Source organism: Drosophila subpulchrella, chromosome 2L (assembly GCF_014743375.2).
Source record: "Drosophila subpulchrella strain 33 F10 #4 breed RU33 chromosome 2L, RU_Dsub_v1.1 Primary Assembly, whole genome shotgun sequence".
Classification (NCBI taxonomy): Eukaryota; Metazoa; Arthropoda; class Insecta; order Diptera; family Drosophilidae; genus Drosophila; species Drosophila subpulchrella.
This window is the reverse complement of record NC_050610.1, coordinates 15,647,403-15,666,259: the sequence shown is the minus strand read 5'-3', so window position 1 is coordinate 15,666,259 and position 18,857 is coordinate 15,647,403. Positions and strand designations below refer to the sequence as shown.

Here is an 18,857-nt window from a genome sequence, read left to right as displayed (position 1 = left end):
GTAGGAAGTCGTCGTATGTTTGCTCGAAAAGAAAAAAGCATATCAGCTTAAAAGTCTTTTGGACAATAAATGACGTACGTTCAAAAGACGTATTAGCTATTTCAAAGTTTGAGCAGAAATAATATATAAGATCAAGAAGCGGTGAGAGTAATCAATAATATGGTCGACACGATATAAATATGTATAAAGTTCAATATTTTGAAATTAAAAGTATCTGTTCGATTTTTGCCATTTATTCTTCACCCAAAAATGAAAAAGAGTTGAGAGCCGCCTTATATAAGAAACAAATGGCGGCAACTTTCTGTGAAACGTGACAGAGATGAAAGGGTCTTATCGACAACATGGCAACGGAAAATGGACAATATGACAGGAGTTCTCATTGTGAGCTCTGCGTGTGTGTGCTGCCATTATGGCAAATGATGATGTGCAGCTAACTGGTGATCATTGTCGAACATCTGGGCACTCTCTTGCAGTGAAATATGGGTCAAATTCAAGCAGAAATTACCTTCTCGCTTTGCAGGCAAATAAATTTAAGCGTGCTCTCATTTTGCACGTAATACAAAACTTTTTAACAGCGAAATATATAAGAGAACAGAACTGGCGCGTGCTGTCGTTTTTCTTCAGCGTCCAGCCTTCGCTTTCCCTCACAGTTTTCCATTTTCCCTCCTCTATTTCATTTTCCCAGTCGTCTCCCACTGTAAGTGGCATGCAAATTATTGTTTTCTGCCTCTGCCAGCTTATTCTGGGTCTTCTACTTGGCATTCTCCGCGCTGCTTATTGAAGGTAAAAGTAAACCATTTGTAAGTCGAGTTTACGTTTATAGGAGAAGAGACTTAATATTTAAAGTATTTCAAGATTCTTACCTAGCAAATTTAAGATGGTCACCATATATTAAAAAAAAGGATTTACAAATCATAAGGGTCTTTGAAGCTTGATGGTTTTTTAGACATTTGGCTTATATTTTGTAAGCATGTTAATGAAAGCATCTAAAATATGGAAGGCAATATCTGTAAATTAGTTCCGCTATTATACAATCCCATTCTCAATTATTTTCAAGATGTATTTGTATTATACAAATGCTAGTAAATTTTTAGTTGTTAATATTAGGAAGCGGCATAAAAATCCTAGTAAAATTTAAGGCGTTAACATTAGGATTTGGTTCGGAAATTAAAACTTAATCCTTTGCCATGTTTGTGGTTCTTGCATCCGCATTGTGCTCGCTGTCTAGGCAATTATAATTTTTCGTGTGCAGGGTCTGCCGCCCGAAATGCAGATTGCTGGCAAGTGGTTGCCCACTCCGGCGATACCAACTACCCATCACCAGGCGACTGCAACTCCCACGCGGCGATTCTGCTCCATTTCCCGGGTCTGGTGACAAATAGAAAGGCCTTGTTAAGGACCTTGTGGCTGGAATCGGGCTATACTTTGGGGGGCGGGTCTTGAAGGGAGTCGGTTTTGTGTGTTTGGCTAACTAAGTGTGTGGCGAACAGTGTTGCGGACTGCAAAGAGACTAATCGTAAATCAAGGCGACGACTTGGGGGGGCAGGGAATCCGAATCCCCCGGCTCAACTCCTTCATGGGGCTACTCTCCACTGGCTTTTGTGTGGTCCAAAATGCATTCGTGCCGCAGACCCACACAGTCCTTGATCCTCTCCATGCATATAAATATAGGAATGTATGTATATATATGTGTATACCCGTATATATAGCCAGGACTTGTCTATGCAAATATTTAAGTCTGTCGTTGTCGTTTGGTGGCGAAAATGCGAGCATGACATACAGCTGCCGGCAAACAAATGTTAAGTGGGGCGGAGACTTCTCGGGACTGGCCCTTAATGAAAGTATAAAGCAAATTAAATATTTAATTTCATCAAATCCTCGAGGGGTTTGTCCATTAAATGGACGTAGCAAGTGCCAGGTAGGATGACTCAACTCCCAGAAGATTATTTGCTTAATTAAGTGCAGAATAATTAAATGGTGGTCTGCAAACACTCTTCAAGATTGGTCACTTTTCAAGTGTTCAGTTTTTTGTTTTCCCCTTGTGATCAGTGCAGTAAATGTGTTAGCTTTTTGGGTTTTATTAAGTTGATATAAAAGAATTCTCGAATAACCTCCATTTTTTTCTGATTTAGGCAACCCTGGCCCTTCAAACTATTTTTCCACTCGACGGCAAAGGACCTTAATAACGCAATTAAAACTACTGGAATGAACTAGCTTTTTACCTAGCAATTAAAAATACTGAAAAGCATGGTAATTAAAACTTAAATCCAGCTTTCGCGGAAAAAATAGAGCTTATCCATTAGAAGAAGAGAAATCAACAAAATATGACAGTGGCAATAAAAGCAAAAACTAAAAAGTTCAATATTGCAAAACATGGGAGGGGGAAACTAAAAAAACGGTGCTGTACTAAGGAATTAGCAAAGCAAATCTCTGCTTCAGTGAACAGGGAAACATGCGCGTTGATGCGAGACATTGTTGCTCGCTTTTCCAAAAGGGATGGGGTCCCGAAGATTCGTTGGGGAATGGGAACTGGAGTAGAAGGGTGACAGCGACATCTTCATTAAAATCTAATTAGCGCGTTTCCAGACCAAGCCACAAAATGCCAAACCAGACCAAAGAGTTGCTCCGGTTTCTGGGACCGCCGCGGCACTTGAGCGCATAATAACTCAGACAGGAGGAAGCCAGGACGAAAGTCAATATATGTACCTTAAACTACAACTGCACTGGGCGAAAAAGCTAGCTTAAAGTGTGGCCTGTCTAAAAAGAGCCAGCTTGATTTTGGGTTATTTTGCCAGTAAAACTCTTTTCTTTTTTCAAAATAAAAAAATATATATCTTATTAAATTTCCTGTGTAATAAACAATCTTAAAGACTTGTGAGTTTTTACTAGATATTATTGTGTAGAAAAAAAAAATACAAGTTCTTTTTTTTTAATTTAAACAATTTTAAAATATATAGTATATAAAAATATACAGTAAGCCTTATCAAATTTCCTATTTAATAATCAATCTTATATAAGTGTCTTTGTGTTTTCGCCCAAGAAATGTAGAAAGAAAAAGTTCTTTTTTTTCAAAATATACAGTAAACCTTATCAAACTTTCTGTTGAATAAACAATCTTAAAAGAGTGTCTTTGTGTTTTTCCCAAAAAATGAGTCAGCTACAGATTAACATTGCTAAAGGCCTTGACATTACTATTTCACGCTATTAGTGATTAAAAAACCATGGTATAATTTTTATGATTGTTCCAAGAACCCATTCAAAATGTTGATTAATAATGTATATTTGGAATGATTTAAGAGTTTCTATGGACTTTTAAAAGCATATATTTTTATGACAGTTTTTGAATCTTAGGGAAACAAAATCATGGTGGCTTAGTTTCAGTGCAAAAGAATTTATAAATTTGCATTAGTGTTAGAAGCTGGCGGAGTGCAGGTTCAGGTGGCCGATGCTTCTGTTGCATCTGCTGCTGCATGCGTAAGCTGCTTAACTTGAGCTGGAATTCAACAGGAGCAGAAGCCAAAGCTCAGGAATGCTCCTTATTCGCAACTCCGCCACCCACGCACCCCCCCCCCAAAGGATGTCCTTGCTCCAGTTAAAGTTCTGCACCAGCTGCATACGCACCCGACGGTGGGTGGTTGAGTGGGTGAAGTGGTGGTGCAGGCGGTGAAGGTTCGCTGGAGGGCTCCTCCTTGCGCAACATTTTCGAATTCCAGAGTCAACCGCAAAATGAAAAACTTTCTATGGCTGCTGCTGCTACTGCTACTGCTACTGCTACTGCTGTTCTCGCTCTTCGAGTGCTACCCATATTGTATACATATTGTATATACTTCCTTGCACCACCACCCCCTTTTACCGCCCCACCGCGACAGGACACTCACACACACACACACCCACACGCGTGCGTCCTTCAGGCGTGCATTGCATTTCGATGTTGCTCGCGTGGAAATTGCTTTATAAAATGTTTCCATCGCTTGAAAGTTGGGTGAGGTTTTTGTGGGCGTGGCCCCTGCAGTCGTGGCTAATATCTTGCTAGCCCCCGCAGATATACATATAGAATATAGCCGGTTTTTTTTTGTAGTTTTTCTTCATTGATCCTTTTTGTTACGCTGCCCCTGCTTGCTTGACATTCTTTTAATTTCCAATGCATTTTCCCCTCTCGATTTTCACTTTGCTTCACTCCTTTTTTAACCATTGCCTTTGATTTGGCAATAGTTTGCTAATGGTTTTTGCAACTGCAATAAATCATTTTTGTAGGAAAACTTTGGGGATCCTATTACTTGTGTGGGAAGAAAGTAATAGAAATTTGCTCAATTTAGCGTTAAACGTTAAATGCTTTATTCCTTTAGCTTTTTAAACTGGTTAACAAGCTATATTCTTACACTTTAAGAAGATTATGGAAATCGCAGGCCTAGTATATTTCCAGGATGCCATTTAGGTAACAGCCATCTTATGTTGCCACCTTAACCCACGACTATGTGAGTCAAGTGCTCTTATTTTTCGGCGCTTAAAATCTTCCATAACATTTATAATGCTCAGTGGCATTACAAGTACATAAGACAAAGAAGGGGATAAACTGCTTGTGCTAGTAATACTTTCTTTTTTTCGCCTTAACTTGTGTGGGTGACATTTTCTTTTTGGCCAACTAATGAATGCCTCAAAGAGGCTTCGCCCTGCAGTTTAAGTTCTGTGGTCACACACAAGCACACAAATGGTACATGGTTGGATTTCGGCTCAGGCCACAAATATTTGCAACGCCAGTGTGTGGGTACGTCTTCCTATTCAAGTTCTCTCGGAGAAAAACTATAGGAAGTGGATACCGAAAATAGGTTGGTCTTAACATAATCTTAAAAAGTATAAAATATCGAAGAATTTTTAATATTTATTCTTTAGTTTGATGTTTATAAATCGTTTTAGAGCTTAGTGATAATATTTATAAGCATTTTTTGGACGACATTTTTTTTTCTTTTTTTTTACCTTTTCCTTTTTTGTACTTTTTTCTTATAAGCTTTTTGAAATATTTTTAACCTATTTAAGACTTTTTTCTTCATTTTCTTCTTTTTATTTATTTTTTCTTTTTTCTAACAAGATATTTGAAATATGTTTAACCTGTTTTAGATTATTTTATCTTTACGATAAGCATTTTTAGAATGTTTAAATAAAATGATTTGGTTTGGTTTATCAAAATTGTTTTCATATACAACATAGCTATTTAATTATAATAACTTATAATTTAAGAGTACAGTTTTTCTTGGGGTACTCCTATTCATAGCCGAGCATGTTCCTCTATGCCCAGCCAGTTTCTCTACTGCTGCTGCTGGCACTGAATCAGTTAAGAAAAGTTTTCTAATTAATTCGCTGGAGACATGTACAGGGTCCTTCTCTTTCTCTTTCTCTCCTCGTTGCAGCAAAAACATAATTTAACTGACAGTTTGTTTGAAAAGTGACAATTTGAAATGGGCGTGGCCGCTCCCCCTCTATAACTCCATTCCTAAATTGCTAATTTGTGGCACTTAAATGCATAAAAAAACTCATAAAATGCATTTGCTTGTGCGAAACCCATTTCTTTTCTGTGCGCCTGCTACTCTTTCGATTATGATTATGGGAATTCATCAGGGGGGGTGAAAAAACAGAGAAGAAAACTCATCAGAATTTTCCATTAAAACAGATGACAACACGTTCAATAGGAAAATCATTATAATGGCGAAGGGCATCTGCGTGTGCGTGTGTGTTGGTGTTCGGCTGACTGGTGAAGGAAAATCAGGGCAAATCGCTGAGGCCATTAACTTGGACATTAAATGCGTATTTCTGCTTCAATCTGAATCTAGACTGTGTGCGTGTCTCACTTCAGTTAGCAGAAGCTCCTCCGGGGATAAGTGCAATGGAATGTGAAATTTAATTAGGCTGTTTTGTCGCAGTCATGAAATCTATCCCAAAACATATAATATGTGTAATTCTTTAAGCCTAGAACATTTTTTTTCCTTATAATAAATAGCCGACTACTTAAAGTATCTAGTCGTTATCTGAGGAGTTCGCAAAATAAATAAATTGAGAATAGTAAAAATATTTTTTGTATTAACATGCTATTAAAAATAAATATTTATTTTTAGAGAACAAAGTATCCCACATAAAATATTTGATAAATGTATATCTTTACTGAGAAATATAAGCATGATAGGAATTGCTTTAGTCAACATCCATTAAATTCAATGACCAGCGGCATTTCCCACGCCTATGCTACACAGCTTCCAAGAAAATGGAACCGAAACCGCAAATGAAAACCTCATTAATTTAATAAGATACATTAAAATCAATTTAAGAGTCGCCTGCAGCCACAGAATCTCCGCCTACTTAGGCAATTTCAGGCCGAGTACGATTTCAGAAGTACATCACCGTTTTATGTTGGACAATAAGAAAGCGCAAAAGTTTTACAACCCTTTAACCCCCTTTTTTTTATTTGCGAACCGGCGCCCATCAGCTTTTATAGTTTATGGCTGTAGAATGTACTGAGAATTGTGTATCTGATGATTTTGGTTTTTCATTTGCAGCGCTTCAAGGACAACGACATCGAAGTGAAGCGCAAGGATGGCATTATCCTGCTGCGTGAATTGGCCGCCGAGGTGAAGAACTTTATGGATTTCAAGCGCAATGCTGTGATGGTAAGTGAATATCTCTGACTCTTCTCTCCGCTTAACCTCCAGCCACTCCCTGGCCTCTTACACTGAAAAAAATTGATTGAGTTTTTTATACAAAACTCTCTTTTTGCAAAAAACTCCCAATGCCCTTTGCCCTGGCTTAAAAAATATTTGTATTAAAATATTGCTTATACTTAAATTTAAAAGAGAGTAATGCGCTTTCTATATTTTTTGATACATTAAATTATATCAAATGCAATTCATCTGGTTATGTCTTTACAAATTTTAAGCTCAGTTCGCATAAAAATCACTCATACGCCATGTAGCCAATGGAAAACTTTGTTAGTTTTGTTTTTTTGAGTGTAGAATCCCCAAGCACCCTGTTCTTGGGATGTGCCTACAATTGACAAGTGGCTCAATCTCTCCAAGCTCAAGGGAAAACCGGCGGCGGGCGAACTCTCAAATTTGAGGACGGCACTAAAAAACACAACAAAACAATAACACGCGGACAGAGGACACCGTCTCCAGTGGGACACTGGCGTAAAGTGGAAAACAATAAATTGCCGTGGGGCCAGTCTGATTGCGGTGGTGCTGTTTGGCGGATCTGAGGGTTCCGGAGTGTTTTGCTGGGTCGGAGGTCGGCTCCAAATTGAAATTAAAGTGCGCCCCGCCACAAGCACAAGTTTTTGATGGCGCCCGCAGCTGCTGCGTGTGCGTGCCGAGCGATGTCACGAAACTGCAGCTCCTGGCACTCCTGGCAAAAGGACGAGCTGCCACCGAGGAAGCGCCCCTTTCTGCGGTCCCTGCGGTCTGTCCCTCTTTGTGGCTCTCCACTGTGTCCTGCGTATCGATGAAGTCCTCCCGCCATCCGGGTAATTTGCCACGGGCCACGGCGGGTTAATGATGCACAGTGGATTATCCGTAAAATGGAATCAATTGGTCCTAAAACGTTTGTTTTATTTGGCTTTTATAACGAACAAGAAAAGAAATATATAAGAAAATCCAAAATATGTTTGAGCAAAATGAGAATTGTTTTGTTGGCCTTTATGGTTAGCAAGCAAAGACTACATTTCATAAATCGATTACCACAGCTTTAAAGTGTATGTTGAACCACCTTATTCAGTGTCTTTTCTGAAATCCATGTATGGCAAAGAGAAAGGTTGATACTTCAAGAAATTAACTTTTATTCTTCATTTATCTTTAATCTAAACAATTTAATTTTCCCTGAATAAGTATACCATAAGAATGTAAAAAACCGTAGAATCAATTATATTCGTAGCCCATTGTAGATGTATCCCAGTTTTCGCTATTGCCGGAATATTGGTCGCGTTGATTATTTTCTTGAGCAGACGCGCCATTCTGTTGAGGGTACCAATTCACAAAGTTATTTTGAGCATTTCCATCGCCAAAAGCATCATTTTGATTGGGCTCTTGAACAACCCACTCATCTGCATTGTCTGGTTGGGAAGGTGAATTGTTCACTGGGTAATGCTGTCCAATAATTTCATTTTGGCCATTTCCATTGCCATAAGCAAGACTTTTATTGGCCTCATTAAGATTCCACCCATGTGTATTAAATGGTTTTAAAGGGATTTCTTGAATATCATCAGGGGAGGGACCCTCTGCGGTCTCTTTCTCAATCCATTGGCGAAGGTTGGCCACATTAACATAAACGCCCGGGACTCCCGGTAATCCACAGTGTAAGCCGAAGTTGACAAGGCCCGCCAGTTCATACCGCCCAGGTTGACCCTGTATTGGACAGGCCAGCGGAGAGCCACCATCGTCCGTGCAGGAATCCTTGTCATTCTCACCGCCGGCGCACATTAGGCTGTTGTGGAGAACGAACTTGTATGGTAGATATTGGTTTATAGCGTTCTGACATGTACTGCTCTGAACCACCGGTAGCTCAATCTTCTTCAAGATGTTCATGTGGGTGTAGTCTTCGAAGGACTTCTTGCCCCAGCCAGTAAAGATGCAGCGGCTGTAATCAAAGTTCTTTGGTCGTTCCGGCAGGCATATGGGATTAATATGGATGTCAGCTTTAAGCGATCGTTTGAGAAAGAGAAGGGCCACATTATTGGCTCCGTTATTAAAATCAAAATCAGGATGACGCACGATCTGCTTGACCTCAACATCCACATGAGGATATTGCTCGGTTTGGACCTTAAAGTCCCATTCGCCAGCTCGCACAAGAAGCTGCTCGGGATTCTTGTTATCGATTTTCCCCCTGACCGAGATCACTACATGAAAAGCGATCAGGGCGCCGCCGGCCACGTAGTTTTTGTATGTTGCATCGAGCAAGGCCACCATCCACGGAAACTCGTTCTCCTGGGCCATGTACTCTAAGTCACTTATTGGAAACGTCGCTCCTTTCGCGTTAATACGCCCGCAACTGAGGTTAACTGGCTCTGGGACGGCGATGTCTACTCGGGTAAGCTACAATGGAAAATAAAATTAATTAAAAACAAGGAAGACGTATAAATTGTATGAGACAGATTTGTATTGCAGTACATAAACCGATAGTTTCTAGGAAAGCTTTATGATGTACTCGTCCGAATTCATTTATAGTTAATATTTAATATTTTATTATCAATTAATTTTATTAATAAAAATTCAAATTTTAAATTTAAAAAAAAATGATATTACCCACTGTTCATATTCTGACCCTCATACCGTTCAAGGCTAAGCATTTTCAATGAAGACTTAATAATTTCACCTAAAGGTCATGATTTCACCCCGTGGCGTTCGTTCTTAATAAACGTAAACTCGTGAAAAATGTTCTTGATTTTTCCGTTATTTTTTTTGTGGGTATAAAAATATATATTATTTATGCCGAAACGAATATATTTAATGGGGTCGGAGAGGTCAACTTAACTGCATCAGGGGCATAACAAAAAAGAAGCCATCTTTGCCAAAAAAAAAATATGTAATTATACACTATAACCTTTCCGGTCTCTTGGCTTGGAGAAAAATTGATAATCATTGATTTTGATTTATATTTTTCGTTTAAGCAAAGCTTTAAAATATCTTTTTCTTTAATCGAAGTCTTGAAAATAAACTTGACTGAAGTACACTGGCATTTTAAAGTTACTGAATTTAATAATGGAGCTTACTATTGACTTCTGGGGACAGCAGACCGCTGTGGAGTGGCATCCTAAGTTGCCGCTCACTAGAGATCGAAAGCCCAATTGAATTGAGCACATACTGCGCGGCACGCAGAAGTAACTGTTCAATCCACCGCAACTCTGGAACTCGATATGTCCCTGGACTTGGCCAGTGGCCAGGAACAGGCACAAGATTGAAATTATTTTGATCCCGGTCAGCCGAGCCATCCTAGTCAAAGTTAAGAAATATACTGAGCTCTCTAGAAATCTGTGCCGTCGTATATTAAGAGCCAAAAACGATCAGTTGAACTCTTACTGATAAGAGGGAATACGTGAACTTCTACTGATAGGAGACTATCTATGTATAAACCTATTATATTCTCCCATATATTCTCTGCGAAACTCGTATTTAAATATGTATTAATGTATATGCTGCGTATTTTAAGCGCAGACTCTTGAAAACGTGAATTCATGAGATCAAAGTTTCCGGTGGCAAGACTGTTGATACTCATAAATTTTAACTTGTATACCAGTTGATGCTCATCAAGAATTTAGCATAGTATAAAAATAAGTAAACCATATTTTTTATGTCGAACGCTTTTCTTATAAGAAGCACAATTTTTTTTTTATAGAATGCAAATGGCTTTTGGAAAAACTGAAACATTTTACTGTATTTCAAGCGAAGCGTTTTGATTGATTGTTTTGAAAAAGTGTCTCCTTTGCCAGTCTCCCTAATACCCCTGTTTTAAGACCCTGTCCTGGTATTCCCCCACTACATCAGCCCGTCCTCTCTGCCTTTCGTTATTCGTCTTCGATGTCAGGCCATTCATCTACTGGAAAGTTTTCCCCCGGGCTCCTCCTAATGGCAAATTGTTTTATATGCCCTGCTGCTTCAACTTCTCGCATCCATTTAATTTAATTATGAAATTATTTACAACTTCACGAGAATGCAGGGAAAAATACAAACTCATTGTAGCCAACAAGCCACAGCACAGCTTATCAATTGAGTATTATAATAAACGCATGGAAATGCCCTTACGACACCGCTGACACAACGACCCAGTGCGTGGGTATACATAAAGAATTTTTTATGATAGCCACAGAATATCGATTAAATTTGTTTTGTGTGCGTAATTTTTGTTTTGGTTTGTTTGGATTTGCAAACGTTTTCTTGTGGACACACCACACCCACTCACATATTACGCAGATCCGAAGTCCTTGGCTCGTACCAATGTCGCCTATGAAGCATCATTAATTAAAAGTCCACCTACGAGAACAACAACGACAGACGTGGGAACATCAAAAACAGTCAGCAACCAAATCTGAAAAGAACCAACATTTTTTGGATGACAAGCTTTTTTCTGATAGATGGACAAAACATTAAAGCCTAGCCGATATGAATCGCTTTGCTTTCATGGCAAAATAATATAAATGTGCTATGTATAAATATAGGCATCTTAAGTAAGAATAAATAAAGGTTGGTGAAATTCAAAAATATGCAACTACCAATTTCTTGGGTAAATACAACCAGTTTTTATGTAGTTTCCAACTATGCAATTTAATGTGGCTTAGCTATGCTTCACATAAGATGTGGGTATGGAATCTCGATAAGTAGTACTGGGGCGATGCCCACTTTATAATAGCGATATAAGCATTACCGGTTTTATGACACCCTCGGCTTAAAGCTGCCTGACAAGCTCTGTTAGACAGGGGCGTCGCTGGAAGGGAGTTACTGTAAAGCTTTGGAGGCTTATCATTGAAGAAAATAATATTGTGGACCTGTGAATACACTTGACTTGATAATGAGATGAACAATTCTCATTGGGAATTCCTGTAGTAAATAACGAGTTTTGAGCTGCAAGAGCAATGCGATAATTGATATCTGCGTAGTACGTTGCATTTGATTCTGGGAATCTCCCGATTTGATTATTCTCGCATATAATCTGGGTGCACAGATGACCTGAGCCGGCAGTATCTCATCGCTGATTGCAACGAACAGTTCACTCGAAAATGGAATCGTACACCTTTGTTTTACTGCTGCTAATTGGCTGCCTGATTATTGGATGTTGCATGGCTGCGCCTCAAGGATGCAATGGCGGCTTTTATTCCACCAACGGCAACCTGGTGATCGACATAAACAGAATTCAGGATCACCTCAACTGTGTCAACCGGCAGCACCAAAATCGTGGATAACTCACTTAGCTGGCTTCTAATCTTGTACATATTATATATACATATAAATAACAGAGTGCAATGCAAAAAACACCGAAAAATGCTCAATAAAATCATCTAATCTAACCACAATTGACACTAATTTGAATTGGTACGACTATTTGTCGATAAACATATGCTAATGCAGGTCGAGTGTTTAGCGCACGTGGGCTTTGTATAAACAACATTGCTTATTCGTGATTTTAATAACCCGCACATGCTGGGGTCTCCAATAAATATAAAAAAATACATTTCAGAACTCGTTTTTTGTTTACTATGCATTATAAATATTTTTGCGGCTTAGTTCAACGCCTTTGCACTTGGTGAATTCGTTTAAAAGATCGATATAAAATTAAATGGCTTACACGTGAGTTGCCGTTAGCAATAAAGCTTTAAAGTCTACATAACTAATTTATAGATAGTTCATTTATAATTAATAACAGTTAATTGCGGATTCAACAAATATAATATTTATTTGTTAAATTCCCTTCTTAAAGAATTATATAATTTCGATAATAATTAAAGATCTAGAAAGCTTGATCTTAGAAAATCTTTTTCAGACCAACTAAAAAGTGTATTACGTTTTTTAAGTGGTTACATTTAAAAATACATGTATAGGTTGAATCAAAACAGGGCTGTTTATGAAGTTACTGATTAAAATTAGATGGTATCTGGTTAAGTAGTTATGCCATTTATTTTAAGGGATTTTTTTAGACCCAATATATATATAATACCCCCAACCATTGGAACTTATAAAGTTGACTCTGGTCGGGAACAGCGAACTAAGTGCTATAGTATTTGGAGCCCCGCTGCCCCCCTTGCCAGCCATCGACAATTTGCGTTCATGTCGAACATGAAAAATAATGAAAAGCAACTCGAGCGCGACCACACTAGCAGGTGCTGGCCCCTGCCCGCCCTTTCACCCCACATCGACCTCCATCAACGTCACAGCCAGCCCCATATAGTGTGTGCACTCTCTTTCTTTCCCTGTCTGCATCACTCGGTTGGGCACCTGCAGTTGCCGTCGCCCTTTGTTTGGTGCGGCATTAAAATGCTAATTGCCTGTAAACATAAAGGCAACTGCAGATGCCGCAAATACATACGCACACATCACACAACAACACAGATACACACGCACACACACTAGCACGCATCTCATTTTCCACTTTGTTCGGGGGCGTATGCGTAATAATTTGTACACAGCGTAAAAACGTGTGGCAATCGCCGTTGCTAATTCGATTTCTATCAACGCCTGTCAATGCCGCTTTAACTGAGCTGTTGCAACTGCAACCTGAAACTCGTAAGGACCTCCGTACCCGCTCTGTTCATCCCCGCGCCCTGGGCTTCCACTAATCGTGTCCTGTTGCTGACAGCATTTATTTGCATTCGTTTGAAAGCTGAAATTGACTTAAAAATTGCATTTAATGGCGGAAAAAGGGCAGAGCCACGCCCCCTGCACTCGGTGCCATTCATTTTCAAATAGTGTTGGCAATTTGTCATTTGGCTTGTTAGATCTGCCCCTTTCAAATTGATTTAGCCGGGAAATGATAGTTAAAATTTGCTGTATCTTAACTCTATTCCTTGAAATTTAATTATAGGCTTTTCATATTAACATATTATAATTGTATTTTTTACTTTAATGCCCGTTTGTTTTCAATTTGTTTATGTACATACGTATAATAATATTTAAAAATTTAGTTAACAAAGGGTACCTTTTTTGAGATATTTCTTATTATTTTGAATTGTTTTTGGCTGCACAAATTATGGCATACATCGAAGATACATGTTTTCTTTGTACTTTAAATATAAAACATTTTGGACCATGTTGACCAGGACAGCAAGAAAAGTTAAAAGTGGATCATTAAATAAAATTAGCTCTAAATTAAAAATATAAATTTGGCGTTAATGTATTCTACAATTTATTGGTGAAAGGAAGAAAAATAAAAGACGGTTCGAATTTTTATTAACAGACCATATCACCTTGAGAAGACGTACTAAAATTTAAAGAAAAACTCTGTTAGTTAATTAAGTTAGGAACTAAAAAAATCATTGTAGATCTTATAAACATAATTTAGGTATTAATATTATTTCAAATTTTTAAACTAAATTTCTATGAAAAATACATTGGTTTGTATAGCTTTTTTTGATCGCATCTCACTTGTTTTTGAAATACTTGGCGGACATCACTGTTTTGCACGGTGTCTCTCGTTGGCTCGATTTCCTTTTGGCCACACCACCCACCAACAGCCAACACCCACACTCACCCACTCCCACATCCTGGGTGGTGTTGACTTCTTTTGCCATAATGCCACTTGCACTTTGACGTTGACATTGTGCAAGCGAGAGGGCAGACGCAGCTAGAGCGAGAGAGATGGATGGCTGGATGGGTGTGTGTATTGAGTGTATTGGAAAGCTGTTCGGGTGTTTTAAATAGAAACATGCAGCAACGCGGCAAAAAAAGTCTTCACACTAAAAGCATTTGCCTTCCACTAAAAAAGACAAGAGAGAAAAGAATCTTCAGAATGGCAGCACACAAATTTGTTGACACTTACTCAATGTTGTAATTGCACTTGCGACAGATTTACTGATCTTGTCAATAAGTAGAAGAGAACTTCATGTTTTTAAAGCGAAATATTTTAATGTAAAATCTTGAAATGTGAACAAAAAGTTTTATATTTGAATAAAAGTATCTACCAGAAATAATAGATCAATTAATAAAATTAAGAGTAAGATACATCATAAATTTTGTATTAAATTATTTGTAAATTAACATTTGACCACAATGTTCGTAGTCGCATAGTAAAAAGCATGATCTACCAACAATCTTAAAGGTTTAAGTCGAAAGGATGAACATGGCCGCTAAGCTAACCGCAAGGCAAGTTGCACTTAGGTTAGAAAAAAAGGCGTTTGTAAGCCCCCAAGAAATCCGCATTAAGTGCAAGTGTGAATGTGTCGTCGCAGCCCAGTCAGCCAGTCACACTTGTGGCTAAAAATACCCAACAGATTTGGCCAGGACAGACCGGGACATACGTACTTGAAGAGGACAGGTACCAGAACAGGTGCCAGCCACTTGATGTCAGTCAGTCGCTTTTGCCACGGGGCTAGTCATACTAATCAGGGGCTCCCTTACACAGGATACTCCCCCGAACGTCGTCAAATATTTAGCTGAACTCATATTAAAACGTAATATAAATTTCTTTTTCGGCTGCACAACTTATTGCTCCAACATTTGGCACGTCCATTCAGATGGCAAATATATTGCAGAGACTGCTAAGAAAAAAATCGCTGAGAAAGAAAGGAAAGCTGGCTGGGAAAAAGAAACGAAACGAAACGAAACGAAAAGTCTGAGGTCGGACAGAAATCGTAGCTTAAACACACATCTTGCATTATCCAGAGAAAGGAGAAAAGAAAGGGGGATGGAAAATCACTCGGCTGGATCTGGCTTTTCACTTGGCAAATGGTCAACGCGTATTCGTTTCTCTTTTTTGCCCAGCACACTTTCAGGCTGTTGCTCCAGCCAACGCCCAGAGTCCTTGAGTCCTTAGCCTTATCCTTCTTGCGAACAAATTGCGTGCAAGTAGCTGCATTTTGCTAATTCCGGCAGAGCCTAGACACTGCACCGCTGACATTTGAGCAGGTCTCCCCAGTCTCGTTCTCGGTCTCGGTCTTCTAGACCCGGTTCCAGTCCCAGTCCCATTCCCATCTCCATTTCCATCTCCATTCCCATCCCGAGCCATCGTTGGCGTTGTCATTGTTGGCTTTTGAATGTTAAGATGTCGACAGCTGCACAGACGAGCGACAGGGAAGCCAGCTGGTGTCAACTGAGAATTGTGTGCGAGAGGGCATTGCTCAGGGTCGGGTATCCAAGACCCACCCATCTATCCATCTATCCACCTATCCACCTAACCACCTATCCACCCGACCATGCAACCCTTTTGGCCCTTTCGCAGACACCTTCTTATTTTCTACCCCCTTCCTGTGCATTTCTTTTCTTTTTGCACTGCCTCGACCTTTCCATAAGTGCATAATATTGTTGAGAAAAAATGTACAACAAATATTTCATAATACACGGCCATGTTTTGTCTGCCGTTCTATGCCATCATGTTCCGTCCCGAGTTGTGTTAGACAAAGCGACTACGCATGTTGGCAATTATTTACATGGCTATGACATGGTTGGCCTTTGGAAATAACTAGGGGTTCAGACGAATAACATCTTATAGGGGGTTACTCGCGATGCAACAACTTCTTTTTGCACAGCTTACAAGTTAAAGCACCCTTAAAAAAGTATAATTTATATAGGATCTTTACATAAATCAACAAAATCAATAAGATAATAGTCCTTGAATACATTTAAAATTCAATTAAAATGTTGGGAAGGGGTTATGTCACTCTCAACTCTTAGCTTGCAATCCTTTATTCCTTGCAGTTTCAGGCTTCAAATTGAATAACTACTTTCGGAGCAACTTTAGCTACTTTTACCTGCCCTCGGGCCACCATGGCAACCAAGTTTCATCTGGCTGCTGCCAACCAAAAGCGTCGAAATCCGATAGAAACTTCCTGGTCGGTTCCTCTTGGTTACCAGTCGCTTACCTCCAGTGTGCTCCTCTCTATTGACTCACTTTCGGCAGTGTTTATTATTTAATGCCTTAACTAGCTCGCTACTCAACACCTTTTTGGGCAAACTTTAAGACTCCTTAACTAATTCGAGCTCGAGGAAAATGTGCAAATAACTTTGAGAGCTGGCTGAAAAGGAAGGGATGTGAGGAGGCCCACCTGGAAAGAAGTTTTCGGTGCAGCAACTTTCTTTCTTTCTTTACCACCCTTCAGCTGACATTCTTTCACCCGAAAACTCCCCGCTGCACATTTGTCTAAGCCGCTGACACATTCCCGTGGCACCGGCGTTTGCCCAACGGGAGCCAATTTACATTGAAATCTTCTTCAGACTCTCGGACTTGTGACTATGCTTCTCTGTATGCCCCAGAGAATCGAGAATCGAGAAGCAGCACCGAGCTCAAGCTGTTTTATTCTATTTTCCAGCTCTACGTTCCCATTGTGCAAAAGTAGTTGAACTATTTCAATGCACCCACATGCAGCTTAGCTCGGCAGCCACTGCAGCATCTTCAGGTGCACCACCATCCCCTTGGGGGGCGTAGGGCTGTGGGCGTGGCCCATCCACAGTGTCTATAACTGCAGGTGTTTGTCCTCCTTCGGAACGAGGCAGACCTGCCCCCTCTGGGTCTAATTTCGCTGCAGCTAAAGTTCTTGTTTGCGTCTTATGAAAATGCACACCGTGGGCACCGAGCTAAATTTGTAAAGATAATTTGTGCCCCAACTTTGTGAAGTCCCCCGCAGCATCCCAGTGATTTGTTGAATTCCGCCTGGCTCGTAAATTGGAATGCGATTGAATATGCGAGGGTTTGAGACAACCCAATCCCTTGGCCCTAAACACAGCCTGGTTGATCGCCTTAAAATTGAGATTAATTTTGGGCTGAGAACTTTGAAATAAACTTAATAAGTAATCTCTTTATTTTTCCAAAAAATTCTTTAAAGTTTAGGTAAGGCAAAGTGCATTATAAATTGAATTTATGAAAAAATGTTATTTTCTAAACATTTACCTAACTAATACTAATATTTTTGTTTGTTTATTGCTTGGTTCTTAGGTTTTAAATCTTATTTTTAATCATTTAATTAAACCTAGATTTAAGACAGCATACTCTATTTAAAAGGAATTAAATGAATTCATGTAAAATTTAAGTTTCTAAACATTATCTAACTAATATGAATTACAAAAAGTAGTATACTTTTGTGCTGCATTTTGAGCACTGTGCACGATATTCCCGCGTAGATAACTCAGGGCTTTGAATAATACTCCACATACCTACACAGCCAAGTCGAACTGAAAGTTTGCCAAAAAGAAAGCAAAATGAGGCAAAGCAAACTCCAGTGCTTTGTGCAATTTAAGTTGCAGCGAAGAGAGTAAATTGCATAAAGCGCGGAAACTTTTGAAACTCTTCCCCGAACCCTCGAACCCTTAAGCGATCCCCTGGAGAAATATTCAAGCAGATTGATGTGGCACCGACTCAAAGAACCAACAACTCTTTTCTTTCAGCGCCTGATGGACTCCGCCGAGCAGGCGGCCCTGTCGGAGCTGGAGGGCCAGGGGCAGACGGAGTCGCCGATGGGCGGACAGCAGCACTATGATGCCCGGCGGATCAACGAGTATAATGCCGATGGCAAGCTGGCGGACGGAGCCCGCCACATGGACATCCGGTTCATGCGGCGTTTCGAGCGCCTGCCGGTCAATCTCAGTCTAAGCTCGATTCTGGTGCCGCACGGCGTCGACTTGGATGAGGCGGACGTGAAGTCGGCGCTGCAGTGGAGCGGCCACTTGGACCCGCTGTTCCAGAACAACTTAGAGCAAGATCCGGCATTGTCGTGGCAGTACTTTGGCTCCTCCACAGGCTTCCTGCGCCGCTTCCCGGGCACCGCCTGGCCCCCGGAGGGCTCCAAGGGCAGCAAGCTCATCCACGACTTCCGCACGCACAATTGGTTCGTCCAGGCCGCCTCGTCGCCCAAGGACATTGTAAGTATCCATTAGTATAGAGTGGCATAAATAAATACTGAAATTAATTATTTATAAGAATTTGTTTTTAAATCAGAATATAATATTTAATGAAAATAAAACCTAATGTATAGTCTAAAACATACCTAGTGGTCTGTAGATTTATAAACGAACACCACTTCATTTTACCTATTCATTTTCAAAATTGTATTAAAATTCTACACCGTGTAAAGTGAAGAAATTAAACTAAATTATTTTTTTCATATATTATTCATTATATCTTCACTGAAAATGCTTATATAAGTTATTGCAAATATTATAATAATAGCGATACATATATGTTAATAC

The 18,857-nt window shown here is 39.6% G+C and overlaps 3 protein-coding genes across 5 annotated transcripts in view; 2 read left to right on the top strand and 1 right to left on the bottom strand.

The window, feature by feature from the left end:
* LOC119548225 (voltage-dependent calcium channel subunit alpha-2/delta-3) overlaps positions 1–18,857 on the top strand; it is a 53,924-nt gene that overhangs the window by 16,937 nt on the left and 18,130 nt on the right. For both annotated transcript variants that reach the window (XM_037855362.1, XM_037855360.1), the window contains exons 4-5: positions 6,546–6,656; positions 18,057–18,530. In XM_037855362.1, the coding sequence (XP_037711290.1) occupies positions 6,546–6,656; positions 18,057–18,530 (585 nt within the window). The remainder of the gene's footprint in view (positions 1–6,545; positions 6,657–18,056; positions 18,531–18,857) is intronic.
* On the bottom strand, positions 7,793–10,949 carry LOC119548227 (phenoloxidase-activating factor 2-like). 2 transcript variants are annotated; one of them, XM_037855366.1, is made up of 2 exons: positions 10,933–10,949; positions 7,793–9,068 (listed from the first exon to the last, which is right to left on the bottom strand). In XM_037855366.1, the coding sequence occupies exon 2, from the start codon at positions 8,967–8,969 to the stop codon at positions 7,896–7,898; it is 1,074 nt and encodes a 357-aa protein (XP_037711294.1). In that variant the 5' UTR covers positions 8,970–9,068; positions 10,933–10,949; the 3' UTR covers positions 7,793–7,895. The 2 variants fall into 2 exon arrangements, with proteins under 2 accessions (XP_037711294.1, XP_037711293.1); XM_037855365.1 differs by lacking the exon at positions 10,933–10,949 and adding an exon at positions 9,746–9,984.
* LOC119548229 lies at positions 11,691–12,040 on the top strand. The gene has a single exon (XM_037855368.1). It carries the CDS (start codon positions 11,747–11,749, stop codon positions 11,927–11,929), a length of 183 nt encoding a protein of 60 aa, XP_037711296.1. The 5' UTR covers positions 11,691–11,746; the 3' UTR covers positions 11,930–12,040.